This window comes from Phyllobates terribilis, unplaced genomic scaffold (assembly GCF_046119375.1).
Source record: "Phyllobates terribilis strain yellow unplaced genomic scaffold, ASM4611937v1 Scaffold_5__5_contigs__length_657084704, whole genome shotgun sequence".
NCBI classification, from domain to species: Eukaryota; Metazoa; Chordata; class Amphibia; order Anura; family Dendrobatidae; genus Phyllobates; species Phyllobates terribilis.
The window spans coordinates 457,881,710-457,899,939 of record NW_027362765.1 but is presented as its reverse complement, the minus strand read 5'-3'; the positions used below and the strand labels follow the sequence as shown (position 1 = coordinate 457,899,939).

Genomic DNA, 18,230 nt, shown 5'->3' with positions numbered 1-18,230 from the left:
GAATCAGTGGAGCAGCGACAATTGGAGGATGGTTGAAATAAAAAATTCCAGTGAAAGGTCCTCTTTAAGCCTACAGTATTACATTAGTTTTCTATTATTTGATCCATGCTGTTGTTTATGTGTATAGCAAAAGCCACGTATTTAGCCTTTGGGTATTTGCAAAAAATTGCAGGAGAATCAGGCTTGAACAACATGTCCTTGAACAGATCAGACACATAACAGGAAGTAACTAACCCGCCTGTCTACACTGTAAACCTGTCATGCTATAAATTATATGCCGGCTTGCAGAACTCTTTTGAAGTTCTTCTGTATTGTTGACTCCTGTATAATTACAACATAACAGTCAGACCGATTGAGTGGTTTGCAAGAAGGGTTACATACGGGGTGTGACAGCAGACTGCATTTTACACAGCTTGGCTCAGTCTCACCTGTATATTGTAATATTTCCCTAGATCCGTGACATGCCTCAGACGCAGTCCATGTACCTCATGTTTGAGGCATCCCCGGATAGCCAAGGAAAAACCCCAGCCAAGTTCTCAGACTCTTGCTCTACTGGAACAGAGTAAGTATTTAAAGAACGCCGAGCATGGTATACAGTGGTATATAGGGGTTTAGAGCTGCCTCTGCTGAGATGATATTTGCATTGCAAATAAATGACCCAATGTTCTGCTATAAAAGACTGGTGTATCGAAGAGCGGAGTCAGTCCGACAGTTGTACTCTATATTTACATATGGTCTATGGTTTCTTGTTAGCTCCAACTTTGAGGAAATGGATCCTACCTTGTGCTCAGGGCAGCTGTCCATCTCAAGATCTCCACCAATTATGCAAGACAACGTCCGCCAAATCGTGGAGAGGTCACTGCAGAGGGAAGACGAGCAAGAAGTGCTTGGGAGTGGCAAAATGGAGCTGGTAAGAACACAATGGATGATACAGGCAAAATCTAATACTGGATTGTTAGTTTCAATGAACATAGAAGTAGACATTAAAGTCAACCATGCTGTTAAAGATCTACTAAACTTTTTTTAAATTTTATTTAATTATCCTCCAGGCATTGCAAAGTTATGAATTTTTATAATATACTTCATGGCCGTATTTTGCTTCTTTTTTCCCAAGCACTATCCTGCAGTGCTGTTTCAGTGCTTAGTTTAAGCTCTTTTTGAAGCTACTTTTAACTGCTGCTCAGCAAAGTTCTGTGCATGATATTAATGCAATCCATGCATAGTATTTTTGACTATGGGGTGGGGAGCAGAGAGTCAGATTGTTTAAATATAGTGTAGGGATGTTACTGAGCAGCAGTTGAAAGCAGCTTCTAAATGAGCATGAATTGGGCATTGAAACAGTATTATGGTATAATATTTGGGAGAGAAGGAAGCAAAAGAAGGTAATGAAGTATATTACAAAAAATCGCACCTCTGCAATGCCTGGAGGATAAGTAAATTAAAAGAAGCATAGTTATTCTTTAAGGCAGTCACTGTGTCTGCTCTATATAAATGGTGGTCTTTGGAAGAAGCTCACCTCAGGTTTGCACCAGGCACCATAGCATCTTGTATAATGGTCTTGTGTTTCCCACAACCCATCTACCCTACAAGTTATAAAAGTGAGAAGAATATATTAGCAATATGTTGAGGATGTGATGGTGTGAACCAAAACCAGACAGGGTATTTTTTTAATTTTATTATGGCATATTTTTCCTTCTACATACACCTTAGTAGATATTATAGAAGTTTTTATTTACTTTGTGCTTGTTCCAGTTGGTGAAATAATGACATTAATGCCCATACACCTTAAATAGTGACCAGCTCAATGAGCTCCTTCAACCAACAGCCATGTCTCCTGTTTGCCCCCACATAGATGCTCTGTGTTTTAAGTGAGTGGTGGGGAAAAAGCTGCTCCCAGTCACTTCTAACAATGAGCTATAACCTGTGGGTCCATAGAATTGTATTCAGGATTCCCCCATACCCATTAGGTGGTCGGCCTGTCTCGAAGAAATCAACACAGTTTACTGCATTTAATCCAATGTGTATAAGGGCCCTTACTCTTGGTTGTTTGAGGTCTTTCTTGTATACATACGTTCTTCTTTCCCTACAACATGGTAGTGAAACAGATGTAAGAATTGATCCCATAGTTTGCTTTGGGATTCTACTTATCACCATGATCATCAGTTGTGCCGGACCCTTAAAGGAACCAGATTAGGGCTCTTTCACACGTCCTGATATTTCCGGTATCGGAAAAAACAGTACCGGAGAGCAGCACCTATGTGGCACACATCTGATGCCCGTGTGCTGCATCAGGATCACACGTGCCGGCGCCTGGGAATCAGCGGTACAGTTAACGCTGTTCCCAGGTGCCGGGTGCTGAACACTGCCCTCATCATTGTCCCCTGCCGGCGCTGCGATCAGCACCAGCAAGAGAACCCGGTGCTTGGTAACAGCGCTAACTGTACACTCATTCCCAAGCACCGGTACGTGTCACACGGATGACATCTGTGCGCGGTACTTGTTTAGACGGACCCATTGACTTGAATGGGTCCATGTGATATTCTGCTGCCTGCTAAAAACGGACATTTCTATGTGTGTATCACACGGTCCATGGAAACACACTGACATGTGTGCAGATCCATTCATGTCATGTGTGTCAGTGTCTTCGGTACGTGTGGAAACTGTCACCACTCCTACCGGACACACTGACGTGTGAAAGAGGCCTTAAAAAACACAACACGTTAGCCTAATTCTAGTTCCTGAAACACTATCAATTAATCCTTGAAGAGATCAGGAATCCCAGCGCATCTCATGAACTCCTCACTGGCCTTTGATGTATACACGATAACCGTCCTCTAGGGCTTGTGGTTACTTACTTACGCAGTAAGGTTAAAGAGTGGGATCAGTAATTGTTTTTTGGCTCTGCATTCAATTTATAAGCTACTAAGAGAAAGCGTGTTTCCTCATAGGAACTAAATAAATAAATTATATCAGCATCTCGCATCTTCCAGATGATTCATGACTCTGGAATTACAGACAGAAAATATGGACCCCTCTAGTGTTGTAGACCTGCAAGAAGCAGACATGTGCCCAAGCATGTCTGGCTATTCATAATTGTAGCCATAGAAATCGTGAGACCCCATTGCAAAAGACTGTCCCACCCTCCACACTCCCTCAAAACTAAAATTATTCGTCGGATCAGGCGGGGTCACTGTATAGGCATACGTCCCAACTTTTAAAGACAGGTATTGCAGCACTTATATAGAAACATTGCCCTACTGAAGCCCCTTAGTGTGCTTCCACATTGCCATACCCCTAACATGGACCCAATACTGTATGATACCCCAAAAATTATTCCCCCACAAATCCACCTCCGTAGTGAATGCCCCAACACAATTTGCCTCCACATTACACTTGAACACAGCAAATTATGATACCACCAACGTAGTATAATGTCCACACAGTGCCCTAATAATGGTATAATGTCCTTACAGTGCCCCCAGTACAGTATGATGGCCCCAAAGCCCACCAGGACAGCATGATGCCCTCACAGTTCCCCCACACAAATTATGAAGCCCCATAGTGACTTCCAATACAAATACTGACTGGTCAAACAAAAAAAAGACTCCTCTAGCCCCATTCCACTTATGCATTGGTCCTATCTGTGCTATGTGTGAACTACGGCTTCACACATCCAGCACTATACAGTGATGTCATCATGCCAGCAGCGACAGGAGTCAGATGCACAGGCTGAATGGTGGAGAAGAGAGCTGACTGCTCCCTGTTCCACCAATTTCATTCGACTTTATCTGCATCCTGAGGATCCAAATACCATTGAAATCAAGATGATGGGTGGAAAGGGGATGAGGGGGGCTTAGCACGAATCCCCCTAAATCATGGCCACATAGCCACAAGGTCTGCTGCAATTCAATGGTATGCTACTGACTGTAGACCTTAGTTGAAGTTGTGTTAATATTCCCCCCAAGCAGTCAAGGGAAGCTCACTGCAGCTGCTGCAGGGGATATGAGGAATGAGTCGAAACTAGTGATTCTCTCATTTGGCCATCTATCTAGATATGTACTCAAAATAAGTATAACAGTCTCATCAGGTCTAAGAGATCTAATATAATGTGTGAAATTTGGTCACAGACCCACTTTAAATATGTAGGAGGAATTGCATAAGTAACACTGACCAAAAAATTCATATGACTGGACACACACACACAATCAGTGTCTTCTAATGAAAGAAGAGAGATGGGGTACTCAGAACCGGGCCTCTAGGTGGAAGGTGGATGCAGTCGTGGCCTAGGCTCGGCCTGTGCCCAGGGTCGTCACATCAAAATAAGGGCTAGGAGGGTCAGTGGTAATCGAGTGGATGTAATGACTACGCCACCTGTGGTTTCTGGTGATCCTCCACCAGCGCTGCAGCAGTCCTCTGAGGCGGGATGTAGTGGCAGCTTTGGATGATGCTACTCCCCACAGGCGGAGCAGGGCAGAGACGCGGATGGAGCGAGTAGTAGTGAATTCTGGTGCAGTGCAGTGCGGCGCAGGAATAAAGGACCGGAGGCCATAGGGGTAGTCTTCCAGGTTTTACTCACAGTAGAGCATGCAGCTGCAAGGCTTCTCCCTGCTCCTCACGGCGCTCTGCGGCCACCAGGACCGGGGGGGTCCGACAACCTCCGGGTAGTTCAGGTGCTTTGGTCAGGACCCCGCACCAGATTGTTCCTAGACTTTCTCACTAGGTCCTCTCCTGTCTGTGTGTAGTACGTGTAGTAAGGCCGGGTCTCCTTCTGGTCTATGCACAGAACAAGGGTACGGGTGGCAACTCTGCTCCGTCCGTTACCCGGTGGGATCCACTGAGCCTTCCGGGCTTTCCTGACTAGGACGTGAAGTAACAAAGTCGGGTATCGGGGGCCGATCCCCTTTTGCAGCAGGAGTCCCTCTGACTAGGCCAGAATAAAGAGTACAGGTGGCGTATGCCGCTCCGTCCATATTCTCCGGGATCCTTTTGCCTGTGGAGCTTTACTCCTCCGCTCCCCTCCAGGCCTTCTTAAGTAAGGACCTTGACCGGGTAGAGACAGTCGTTAACTCTTGCCCGCTCCTCGACTCAAGGCCAGAGTACGAGGACCGTGTCCCCATCAACTGCAGGTTCACACAGAAAGCCACGTTCAGTGATGAAGATCACAATCAAAGACCTTGAACTTAAGATGGCTGGCTTTTAAATATGAATTTAGTGGTGTAACCTAAAGTGTGTCCTCCACCCTCACCCACTACATGGTTCCCCCTATCATTTGGTTCCCCCCATCTCCTCTTATCCCGGCTGGGGCAGCACCCTGGTGCCTTTAAGCCCCCCTCAGGTGGGAGAGGTGTAGTGTTGGATGCAGAGGTGGGGTCCTGACAGCTGCACCATCCTTACCTCGAAGAAGAGATACCACACCTCATTAAAGAGATGCAGTACCCCTGTGGCGACCGAACCCTCAGGGGCGCCACAAGCATATCTATAACATTTAGATATTCTGTATGTTCAAAATAATAATGTCAAATAGTAGCAAAATAATATCTCTAAATGGGGCCACTTGTTTGAATATTTTACCTATTTTTTAGGTTTAGTCATGCCCCTCACCCAGGGGTACCGCGCACGCATGAAACCTGAATAAATTCAGACTCTAAACAAATCCCCAAAAGTAACTCGCTCCAGACTGTACCCCAAAATCAGTCTAAACCCCACAATTAGTTTGGATCAGACAACCAAATTGACCAAAAGCCAGACCACCAACCAAAGGAAAAAAATATTCAAAGCCTAGATCAGATGCCTCCATATACTCCTCTCTCCCCGTTTTGCAACACTTTTGCTCCAGGCTCCAACTTACACACGTCCACTGTACGTTAGTGCATCTATGATTTTAGACTTTTTTCTTTGGAGTTCTGCTTAAATTGCAGGAATATTCTTTTCCACCAGCAATGCTTATATGGAAGAATATGCTGGCTCGTGGAAGAACCATATAGCAAAATATTCTTAAAGGGGTTTCCCCTCAAACAAAGTTAATTTTACTCAACATTTTAATCAATAGACCTTTGAATAATAATAACTTCCACAATTGGATGTGTTTAAATAAAATGTTCCTGTGCTGAGATAATCTTCTAAATGTGCCCCTGCTGTGTACTGTGTAATGGCTGTGTCTGACCATACAGGAACATGGTCTGATCATAACACAGCTCCTGGGCAGGGGAGGAAGCAAAAGAGTATACAGACATTACAGTATGGGATCACAACTGATTCTTTCTGTGAGGTAAAACATTGCTTAAAAACAGGAAGTGAAATGTTTTACCTCACAAAAAGAAACAGCTGTGATCCTGCGCTGTAATGTCAGTATACTATTTTGCATCCTTCCCTGCCAAGGAGATGTACACAGCAGGGGCACATTTATAAGATAATCTCAGCACAGGAACATTTTTTAACACATCCAATTGTGGAAATTATTATTATTCCAAGATCGAATAATTAAAATGTACTTTGTGGGAAAAACACTTTAAGTGTATATAGGCATAGACCTTTATGCTATAACCATAAATTATTGGGCCCCCTATAGAAAATCTTTAATTGTCTACCATCTAACTATCTACAATGTGTCATTAAAGGGTTGTTCTCAAGATGAATCTTCGATAGCACACCGTTCCCCTGCCTCCCGACTTTCTGCTTACCAGGGGACAGTGGGCGCCTGAGATTGACAGTTCGGGGTGGTGGCATGGTTGACCCTCTGGCTCGGACTGTGCGTTCTCCTATGCTGCTAGCAGAAGCAGATTTGCCTCTATAGAATCAGAGGAGCGCATGGGGACTGAAGCTGGGTGGATCCAGCAATCTGCTTCAGAGCAGCACTTACAAGCCCTTTGCTATACAGCTTGCAAGTTCTGTGCTCCTTGCTAAGGAGACTGGCCACAGCTGATAGACTGCAGAGGTGGCCGGTAACCAAGACAACAAGCTGTTCACTGTAGAATCCAAAATCCCTTCGTTTTTCAGAACGAAGAGGACTTTTCATATTTTTCTATTTTTATAAGCACTTTACAATTTTACCCATTTATCATGTGGAAAAAAAACCTAATCCAGGAGAGGAGTGTTTGGACCTTCTCAGGCACCATAGCCCCGATGCTATTCTTGCCCACCCATCTAGCAACAACCCACTACTGTAAAATAATGCTCTGACATTTTTTAATTATTTGATGACAGGGTTCCCCCGAGGACGACTATGTGGCATCGGAGGCCTTAATATCACGGATCTCCCACCACACTGCCCTCTGCGACCAACTTAGTTACCTGGAGCCGGATTTAGCGGAGAAGAACCCACAAGCCTTCGCACAGAAACTGCAGGTTTGTTTGCTAAAATCTTAATTCATGGCGCTCTTTCTTGCCGTGTCTGCACTATATTTCCCATAATGCTTTACTAGCCTACAGAGCATCCTGGGATATGTAGTCCAGGTGGATCACATGCCTTTGTATTGTCTTCCCCGTCCGCTGTCCTATTCTGTGTAACCTCTTCCCCATCATGTGTCCCTCTCCTTTTCCCGCATTTTGCTTTTCTCCGCCCAATTGTTCTTATTCATTTCCTGCAAATGCCGATTATTAAACGCATTTCTCTCTGGCTTGTCCTGTTTCCGGGAGCAGGAGGAGTTAGAGTTTGAAGCCATGCGGATTGAGGCTGTGACGCTAGCCAGGCACATTTCCCAATCCTCACAGCAGGGTACAGAGGTATCTGGGGTGCGTGTGCAGTGACTGCATCCATCTGCTGGTGTGTGTCCACTCATCCCCCACAATTCAGTCCATGTTCCACCCGCGTCCCCACACCCCCACCCTTCACTATTAACCCTAAAGTCTAGCTGAATACATTATATTAGGATTTTACCTAAATAAACTCAATAATTTCAATTTCAATCAAACTCTTTTTAATATGGGCAACTTTCCAAAAAAAAACTTACGGAAAATTTCTAAATGTCATTTTATACATTTTTTAGAATGGAAAAAAAAAATTGGGAGATACTTAAAAAAAATGTCACAGCAGGAAACTGGTTTAGGGTAAATGATAAATTCCTTCCTCTGTTTTAAATACTCAGTATTGTTAAAGGGTTTTTTCTAGACTATAATGTTAATGGTCATCACTCCAGGCAGGTCAACCAATCGACTGATTGAAGACGCCACTTAAAAGGGTTGTCCAGACATGGGGCTCCATTCTGCAGTCATTCTATGCGACTGCAGACTTGTGAATCCTCACAGCACGCACAGTGCACATTGTCAGGATTCGGTGGTGCCGGGACCGAGCAGTTATGTGACCACAACTATGATATTTGCATTCTTCTGGCCAGATTCTGACTAGACGTGTCCTTCTGCTCACGTCTAGTTGACACATGACCGCATGTGTGCAAATCGTGCGCCCGTGATGGCAATGAACAATCCTGACAGTATGCAGTGTGCACGCTGTGAGGATTCACAAGTCTGCAGTCACATAGAGTCACTGCAGATTTGAGACCCAAGCCTGAACAACCCCTTTAACTGCTTAGGCTTAGCGCCGTAAGTTTTGTAGTGGTTGTTTCTGGTACTGCAACTTCGAATTGTATTGAACTACAGTACCAGGCACAGCCAGAATCTAGTCTGCAAAGATGAATCTGGTAAACGAAAAAAGGAGAACTTGCTGGAATGCCATGACCCTTTCATCAGCTGATATGTAAGGGAGCTAAGAGTCGAAACCCCATCAATCTGAGACTGATGATGACCCATCCGAAGGTTCCCAGAGAACCCTTTTAAAATCTCTTTTGCTGTCAATATATGGGAACATTTTTGCTTCACATCCATATAGGTTTTACTTTAACACTGCTGAGGTGTTGCTACAATTGGATCCAGTTGAGGCAATACCCTGTGAGTTATAAGTTATGGCTTATAACACAAATCCCATCCATATGGGCCTCATAAAAGGGACCTCCGATCTGAAAACCCCCTGCATGAGCCAGAAAGCTATTCTGTGAAAGTGGCTCCTACATCCATGTTTTACATTTCATAGATCTTTTAATTTGAGATCAAAATCAGAATTATGGGGGGTGTCTAACTTCTAAACATAAAACACACAGCCTAATTTTTTGACAGCACACAGATGTTAAAAATGATGAGTAAATATATGACACCGTGTAAAAATAAATAAGTTGCGGAACTTTTGTATTAAAGAGCGTTCTTTTTAATAATGCCAGAAAAACCCCTTTCAGATAGCCCATAGTAAAACAAATTATGGTAGTCTTAATAAACGCAGTATGTTTCGTCTAATTTTCCTATTTTTTTTTTTATTGAATTGTTCATTTTGAAAAACCAACTTTGTTTAAAGGGTCCCACTATAAAAAGCTCAGGGTTTCCTGCTGCTCGACCTCCAGCAAACTGATGTAATCTCTGCAGGAGCTCAGCAGGAGGCATTCATTTGTACTACAGCACCTCCGCAGGAAAAATGAAGAATTACACTTATCCTATTAAATTAATGCTCTCTTCCTTGCTTTACACATGTTGAGTCCTGCAGATCTAGAGATACACTTTGTAGGTGCCCCCTGCTCATACTAATAGATGAAGACCCTGAACGGGGACCCACACCAGTCTTACAGTGCATTTCAGGGAAATATTAATGTTTGGATAAATGTAATTTGGTTTCTTCACACAAAGATAATGTAGGAAGTAATAGAAGTATCCATATATAACCTATATACTCTGTATAATTCTCACCACTGGCTGGAGAACTAGAACTAAAGTGTGATGACCATAGTTACAAATGTAGTTTTATTGTAACAAGAAAGTCTCAGCAATAATGACATGGTACGTTCCTAAAATATTGGAAAAAGGGGAAAATGTTGAAAAGCCATCCAAAAAACTCCCAATTAATAATTTTCATGCACTCACATTGCATATTGTCTCATATAAAACACTGCAGTGTCAAGAAGCATTTGGCAAAAATAATATAAGAATCCAGCAAACGGAAGAAAGGCAATTTTATCCACTGTTAGAATAGAGCGGCAGTGCGCATGCTGAACCACCTCCCCATTCATTCCCTATGGGGCTGCCAAGCACAGCATTCTTTTCTTTACGGCAGCCCCAAAGAGAATGAATTGGGAATGCACACGGCAGTTCCATTCTAGCGAGGATGTAAGTGCCCTGTTCTGGCCATCTCTGGGGATTCCAGACCCCCTATCTATAAAATATCACTAGAGTCTGTTAAAGTCGATTCGCAGGACCCTGTCCATCTCCACGTCAATAATGTCTAGTGGTCAGGTCCCCAGCAGTGGTCAATAATGTCTAGTGGTCAGGTCCCCAGCGATGGTCAATAATGTCTAGTGGTCAGGTCCCCAGCCGTGGTCAATAATGTCTAGTGGTCAGGTCCCCAGCAGCGGTCAATTATGTCTAGTGGTCAGGTCCCCAGCAGCAGTCAATAATGTCTAGTGGTCAGGTCCCCAGCAATGGTCAATAATGTCTAGTGGTCAGGTCCCCAGCAATGGTCAATAATGTCTAGTGGTCAGGTCCCCAGCGGCGGTCAATAATGTCTAGTGGTCAGGTCCCCAGCGGCGGTCAATAATGTCTAGTGGTCAGGTCCCCAGCGGCGGTCAATAATGTCTAGTGGTCAGGTCCCCAGCGGCGGTCAGTAATGTCTAGTGGTCAGGTCCCCAGCGGCGGTCAATAATGTCTAGTGGTCAGGTCCCCAGTGGCGGTCAATAATGTCTAGTGGTCAGGTCCCCAGCGGCGGTCAATAATGTATAGTGGTAAGGACCCCAGCGGTGGTCAATAATGTCTAGTGGTCAGGTCCCCAGCGGCGGTCAATAATGTCTAGTGGTCAGGTCCCCAGCGGCGGTCAATAATGTCTAGTGGTCAGATCCCTAGTGATCTATCACCTATCCTGTGGATAGTTGATAACTTATCTTCACTGGACAACCCCTTTAAGTCATGGAATAAATCCATCTTCTGTTTTAGTACTTTCCTGTAGATAAGAGCATTTTCCAGTTTATAAGGTTCCCCATTCCAGCTGACAGTCTCAATAAGGAGATACAGGACCTCCACTTCCCTTCTGTCACTAGTGGAAAACCAAACTAAATTTGGTAGAAGTATCCTAAACTGTTCCCGTGCACCACTGCCTGACCGGTGTTTGTTATGTTCTGTGCATGAGTATTGCAGTCTGGTGCATGTGAATTTACAGAAATACATTCAATATGCTTCAAATACTAACAAAGTATAGCTGTAAGTTGGAGATATTGCAGCTAACCTTGTTTTCCGTTAGACGTCACCGTTCTAATTGGAAATATGTAGTCTATTTGTAAAGCAGTTTTCTAATCGAGACATCCCCTCTATGAGAAGAGAGTCACTGACCAGGTGCAGTTCTGAGACTGGCCGACCCGAGTTACCTATGTATTTCATGGATGACCATTGATTTGAATTGTTGTCAGTAAGCCATGGGCCCTAGTGCAAAATGTGCATTAGAGTCTCCCATCTACCACATGTGGTTTATAATACTGATGTGAGAGATGGGCCTTTGGGCCCCCTCAAGAACCGGGACTATGCGGGAATGTTACCTCTGCATACTTATACATCTGCAGTCATTTAATACTACAGTTCCCTTCCAGTCTCCATAGTCGGAGAAATGAGCTGTCGAATCCTTTCTACAGCAAAATCAGATGTTTTTACTGGAGGTCTTGGAAGAAAGACGTCATATTAAAAGTTTGCCTTTAATGAGACAACTTCTTTTTGGGAGACCTGTCCCGCGGTCCTGGCAATGTCCCGACTTTTACTCTCTCCTGCAATGTCTCTCCTGCCATCTTCAATACTCAGTAGCTCCTTCTCCCCTTGACTAGTGGGGGTGAGGCCGTTGTTTCTCTGCACTCTAAATACTTACGCTCAATTAAATAACTTCTTCCTCTGTATGCTTGACATCTAGTCTCCCCAGGATTCGAGCCCCCAACCTGTATCATTAAAGGCAGTATCAAAAGTTATGAGCCACAGCCTGCACTGACAAATGCAAAATTTTTGCTGTGTTTTTTTTTTCTGCTTTTTCCCCCTTATTTGATGTGGGGTTATTTTTTGTGTGCAGATTTGAAGCAGCAGAAAAGTTTTGATACCACACTTAAAAATACAACAGTGTTTTTTTACATGCATTTTTTCAGGCTCCACATAGAAGTTTATAGAGAAATATAAACAAAATTTCCAAAATATCTCCAGTATTGAGTATGAGATGCACAGAAATATGCACACTTATACTTCTTGGCTGCTATCAATGAGATTATTAATGGTTGTTTGAGAAATGTTCTGCACACTGAATACACTTCTGCACATAAACCATCAAGATCCTCTGCTGGCAGCTCCTTCTACAATTGCCGACCAATGATATCCCAGATGTTCTGGATGGGAAACAAGTCTGGAGACGCTGCTGCCCATGGTAGTACATTTAGTCCATGCAGCCTGCTCACAGTAGTATAAACAACAATGGGCTTGGTGGTGTCATTTTTGAAAAAACAGTTCTGGAATAATTTGGAGAAATGGCCTGCAGCCACACCATCAACACAAATATTGCAATGATAGGAGGAATAGAGCTTTCAATTATACACTAATATTGGAAAATGTATGTATTAGGGACATAGTGCACGAGTTGTATTTTAATAATTTAAGTTAGTGTTTGATATATGACATTATAGATTTTAAATAATACTCAATAAAAATTATGTTTTAATAATGTCAATGGATTTGGTGGAAAAAGGCAATTTATTTCTGTTCATTTGCATCAGCAAAGACTGACAATTTACTTTCAATCCAATCCACAAGGACATTAATAAAGAGATGAAGAAGAATCGGTCCTAGCACAGATCCTTGTGGCCCCCACTGCTCAAACATTTTAGAGTTTCACTACTCTTACTGGAAGGAACCCTTTCCCAACCCAACCGATGTTGAAAGCACCATTCCTGTACATTTTAATCCTCCTGGGTCATTGTATAGTTTCCATAATGAATAAATCATGTGCTTAGAGTGGGTATCCTCATTCTGAAAACTTTTCTCTGCCGGCTTAGTTCGTTGGAAAAAAACAAAACCACACTTTACTTACAGTCCCCAGGTCAAGCTCTTTGTCTATGTTGATCTATGTTGTTTGGTTGCAACAGTGAGGTCACATAAACCGTGCTGCCGCCAATCCCTAAGCTCAGCGGCTAATGCGGCAGAGCCACTGACCTCAGTGATTGGCTGCAGCGCTGTAAACATGATGCCACCATTACAGCAGCAGAGATCGAGGCAGTGCTGGGGACACAGCATTGGACCCGGGGAGGGCAAGTAAAGTGCGGTTTGTTTTAATAATACAAATTGAATTGCCAAGCAAACATTTTTTGAAAGGAGACAACCCCTTAAAGGCTAGGGCTGCACGGTAATATGTCACACAGCATTGAGATCGCTGTGCCACATTGCAGCATCGCGCCTAATGATTTCTATTTTGTTGAAAATACGACACAGAGTGGGAAATGTTGCCAAGTTTGTTGGTCGCAAATCACATGCAACTCTTTTGCCTTTTACTTTAATGCGTGCGTCCGAGGCTGCGTGCGTGCGACCGAGGCTGCGTGCGACCGAGGCTGCGTGCGACCGAGGCTGCGTGCGACCGAGACTGCATGCGACCGAGGCTGCGTGCGACAGACACCGAGGCTGCGTGCGACCGAGACTGCGTGCGACCGAGGCTGCGTGCGACCGAGGCTGCGTGCGACCGAGACTGCGTGCGACCGAGACTGCGTGCGACCGAGGCTGCGTGCGACCGAGACTGCGTGCGACCGAGGCTGCGTGCGACCGAGGCTGCGTGCGACCGAGACTGCGTGCGACCGAGACTGCGTGCGACCAAGACTGCGTGCGACCGAGGCTGCGTGCGACCGAGACTGCGTGCGACCGAGGCTGCGTGCGACCGAGGCTGTGTGCGACCGAGGCTGCGTGCGACCGAGGCTGCGATTTGGCTGTTTTTTTTTTACTGCAAATCACAGCTCTAAAATAATCTAAATCTAGAGTTGCACAGATGTTTTTGGTCATGTGACTTGTCTGAGCTTTGCAGTCGCAGAACACGTGTCGCGGTGTAGCCCCAGCTGAATATTAATTTTGTGCAAGCTAAACAATCCCAATGTTCATATGAAATAAGGAAGGAGCCTTCTCACAATCTAACTTCTGGCTCTCCAGCTGTCGTGAAACTACAACTCCCAGCATGCCTTATACTGGGAGTTGTAATCTTGTGTTTGCTGTGATTTTTGTTTCTAAGTGGTTTTCTATTTTCCCTTGTTATTGAGACACAGGGAGGCCGCGAGTAGGTAACTGCTGTAGGACTGCTGGCCCTGTCCAGGAACTCCATCTAGTTGTTCATTAACTAGTCATGGGGGGCGGTGCGACCTTTGGGTAAATCACCTCTCCCAGTAGTACAGTTTTCCACTGGGGAAATACCAGTTTGTACTTTACTGTAGACTGGTTTGCAGGTAGCAATAAAAGGAGATTTTTTTTCCTGCTTTGCCTGCGCTGCCGTCTAACCAGAGTTTATCATTTTCTGCATTCTCTTGCATGTAATGAAGGGTGTACAATGCAATAATGATGCAAATGGCTTGTAACTACCTGTTCTTCCCATCTACAGTCTGAAGTGTTGAATCCTGCTGACATCGGCCTTTCACATAAATCACTATACTCTCGTTCAGTGGCAATGGAGACAGCTGGAAGTAGCCTTTTACTTACCTATAAGCAGCCCGACCTTGACGCAGCACTTCAGCTTGCAAGAGAAGAGGTAAATGCCATCATATTTTCTAATTAGCTTTCTTATATGTATATTCTCCTTTTCACATAAATACTAAACTGATGATTTTAGGAATTGGGACACTACAGCATATCACATTTTCATTTTAAATTGTAGCTGCAGCCTTTACCCACTAGGTGTCGCCACTGCAGCACAGGATTATCTCTAACCACAAAGCTGTTACATCTATAGACTGAGCGGGATCTAAAGGGACGGCCATGATTTTAATATTAGGGACAAGTTATTCTGTAGTTCATTTCAGTCCTAGTTACACACAGCTCAATCAACTTAAATCTATCAGCACCTATATATAATCCCTGGGCACAAGTGGCGTAACTAGAGTCCAATGGGCACCAGTGCAAAATTTGGACCTGGGCCCCCACCTGCATTTTAGTCAGATGTATGGGCCCCTGTAGCTTTCTAGATCCTATAAAGACATATGTGTTCATCCCTATGTAATGATATCCCCCATCCTGGCCCAATCCTGTAATAATGTCCTCCATCTTGGATTCCATCGTGTAATAATGTCCCCCATCCTGGGCTCCTTCCTGTAATAATGACCCCCATTCTGGGACCCTTTCAGTAATAATGTCCCTTGTCCTGTGCCTCTTTCTGTAATAGTGTCCCCCATCCTCGGCCCCTTCATGGTATAGTGTCCCCTATCATGTCCCCCATCCTGGGCTCCTTCCTATAATAATGCCCCCCATTCTGGACCCCTTCCAATAATATTGCCGGCCACATATATATATATCATAATGTCCTCTGTCCTGTGCCTCTTTCTGTGTGTGTGTGTATATATATGTATATGTATATATATATATATGTATGTATATACAGTACAGACCAAAGGTTTGGACACACCTTCCCATTTAAAGATTTTTCTGTATTTTCATGACTATTAAAATTGTACATTCACACTGAAGGCATCAAAACTATGAATTAACACATGTGGAATTATATACTTAACAAAAAAGTGTGAAACAACTGAAAATATGTCTTTATATTCTAGCCACCTTTTGCTTTGATGACTGCTTTGCACACTCTTGGCATTCTCTTGATGAGCTTCAAGAGGTAGTCACCGGAAATGGTTTTCACTTCACAGGTGTGCCCTGTCAGGTTTAATAAGTGGGATTTCTTGCCTTATAAATGGGGATGGGACCATCAGTTGTGTTGTGCAGAAGTCAGGTGGATACACAGCTGATAGTCCTACTGAATAGACTGTTAGAATTTGTATTATGGCAAGAAAAAAGCAGGTAAGTAAAGAAAAACGAGTGGCCATCATTACTTTAAGAAATTAAGGTCAGTCAGTCCGAAAAAATTGGGCAAACTTTGAAAGTGTCCCCAAGTGCAGTTGCAAAAACCATCAAGCGCTACAAAGAAACTGGCTCACATGAGGACCGCCCCAGGAAAGGAAGACCAAGAGTCAACTCTGCTTCTGAGGATAAGTTTATCCGAGTCACCAGCCTCAGAAATCGCAGGTTAACAGCAGCTCAGATTAGAGACCAGGTCAATGCCACACAGAGTTCTAGCTGCAGACACATCTCTTCAACAACTGTTAAGAGGAGACTTTGTGCAGCAGGCCTTCATGGTAAAATAGCTGATAGGAAACCACTGCTAAGGACAGGCAACAAGCAGAAGAGACTTGTTTGGGCTAAAGAACACAAGGAATGGACATTAGACCAGTGGAAATCTGTGCTTTGGTCTGATGAGTCCAAATTTGAGATCTTTGGTTCCAACCACCGTGTCTTTGTGCGACGCAGAAAAGGTGAACGGATGGACTCTACATGCTTGGTTCCCATCATGAAGCATGGAGGAGGAGGTGTGATGGTGTGGGGGTGCTTTGCTGGTGACACTGTTGGGGATTTATTCAAAATTGAAGGCATACTGAACCAGCATGGCTACCACAGCATCTTGCAGCGGCATGCTATTCCATCCGGTTTGCGTTTAGTTGGACCATCATTTATTTTTCAACATGACAATGACCCCAAACATACCTCCAGGCTGTGTAAGGGCTATTTGACCAAGAAGGAGAGTGATGGGGTGCTACGCCAGATGACCTGGCCTCCACAGTCACCAGACCTGAACCCAATCGAGATGGTTTGGGGTGAGCTGGACCGCAGAGTGAAGGCAAAAGGGCCAACAAGTGCTAAGCATCTCTGGGAACTCCTTCAAGATTGTTGGAAGACCATTTCCGGTGACTACCTCTTGAATCTCATCAAGAGAATGCCAAGAGTGTGCAAAGCAGTCATCAAAGCAAAAGGTGGCTACTTTGAAGAACCTAGAATATAAGACATATTTTCAGTTGTTTCACACTTTTTTGTTAAGTATATAATTCCACATGTGTTAATTCATAGTTTTGATGCCTTCAGTGTGAATGTACAATTTTCATAGTCATCAAAATACAGAAAAATCTTTAAATGAGAAGGTGTGTCCAAACTTTTGGTCTGTACTGTACATATATACATATACACACACACAGAAATATATAGGACCGGCTATTTATTACTGGGCTGGTTTTATCATTCCTAAGATGGAATACAAATTTCTACAGATCTGAAGCTTTATGCTCGCTGATATAATTCTTTATGCTCGCTTTTCGCATAAATTAATTTGATTACTTAGTTTCTTTACTGCCAAATCCTAACTTTCCTATTAAAGTGTCTTTTTATATCAATTAGATTGTTGTGAAAGAAAGGGAGACCATGGAGTGGAAGAAGAAATATGAAGAGAGTCGCTGTGAAGTGGTGGAGATGAGGTAAGCTGAAGCTATTTTGAGGGCTGATAACGTCTGGTTTGTGGATCATACTTTAAGTAATTGGCCCCTAAAGTCATCACCGAATAGGATTGTCTTCTTTGGACTTTTGGGGTCTTTTAACAAGGTTATGGACAGGGGCTTTCATAGACATTCCTACCCTCCTCCACAAAAAAAAAATAAAAAAATGAATATTTGGCAGGGTCACAGAAGAGCATATATCACAATTTTGCAGCCTTTACAAAGCAATTTTCCTCTTATTGAAGCCCTTTAATTGCTCTTTCATTGCCCCCATAAAGTATGATGCCAACAAAAGTGCCCCCAAAACACAGTGTGATACCTCCACAATACCCCCCCCCACACACACACACAGTATGATTACCATACACTACTACCCCACACCCTGGCAAAGTATGGCCCTCCATACAGTATAATAGCACCCACACAATCCTCCACACTGTATAATGGCCCCCACTAGCCCTCCAAACAGCATAATGGCCCCACTAGCCCTCCAAACAGCATAATGGCCCCCACACAACCGTCCACACAGTATGATGCCCCACCTGTGACCACAACACTGCCCTCTACACAATATGATGGCCCCCACACAGCCCTCCATACATTATAATGGCCCTCCTTACAAGTATAATGGTCCCCACAACCACACACACTGTATAATGGCCCCTACACAATCCTCCACAC

At 43.9% G+C, this 18,230-nt stretch overlaps 1 protein-coding gene across 4 annotated transcripts in view; it reads left to right on the top strand.

Annotated features, from left to right (window-relative positions):
- Positions 1–18,230, top strand: part of TACC2 (transforming acidic coiled-coil containing protein 2) — a 180,913-nt gene that overhangs the window by 141,347 nt on the left and 21,336 nt on the right. For 3 of the 4 annotated variants that reach the window (XM_073685361.1, XM_073685362.1, XM_073685360.1), the window contains exons 12-17: positions 453–562; positions 754–910; positions 7,204–7,344; positions 7,639–7,722; positions 14,621–14,767; positions 17,455–17,531. In XM_073685361.1, coding sequence (XP_073541462.1) covers positions 453–562; positions 754–910; positions 7,204–7,344; positions 7,639–7,722; positions 14,621–14,767; positions 17,455–17,531 — 716 coding nt within the window. The remainder of the gene's footprint in view (positions 1–452; positions 563–753; positions 911–7,203; positions 7,345–7,638; positions 7,723–14,620; positions 14,768–17,454; positions 17,532–18,230) is intronic. The other variant, XM_073685363.1, reaches the window with a different exon arrangement.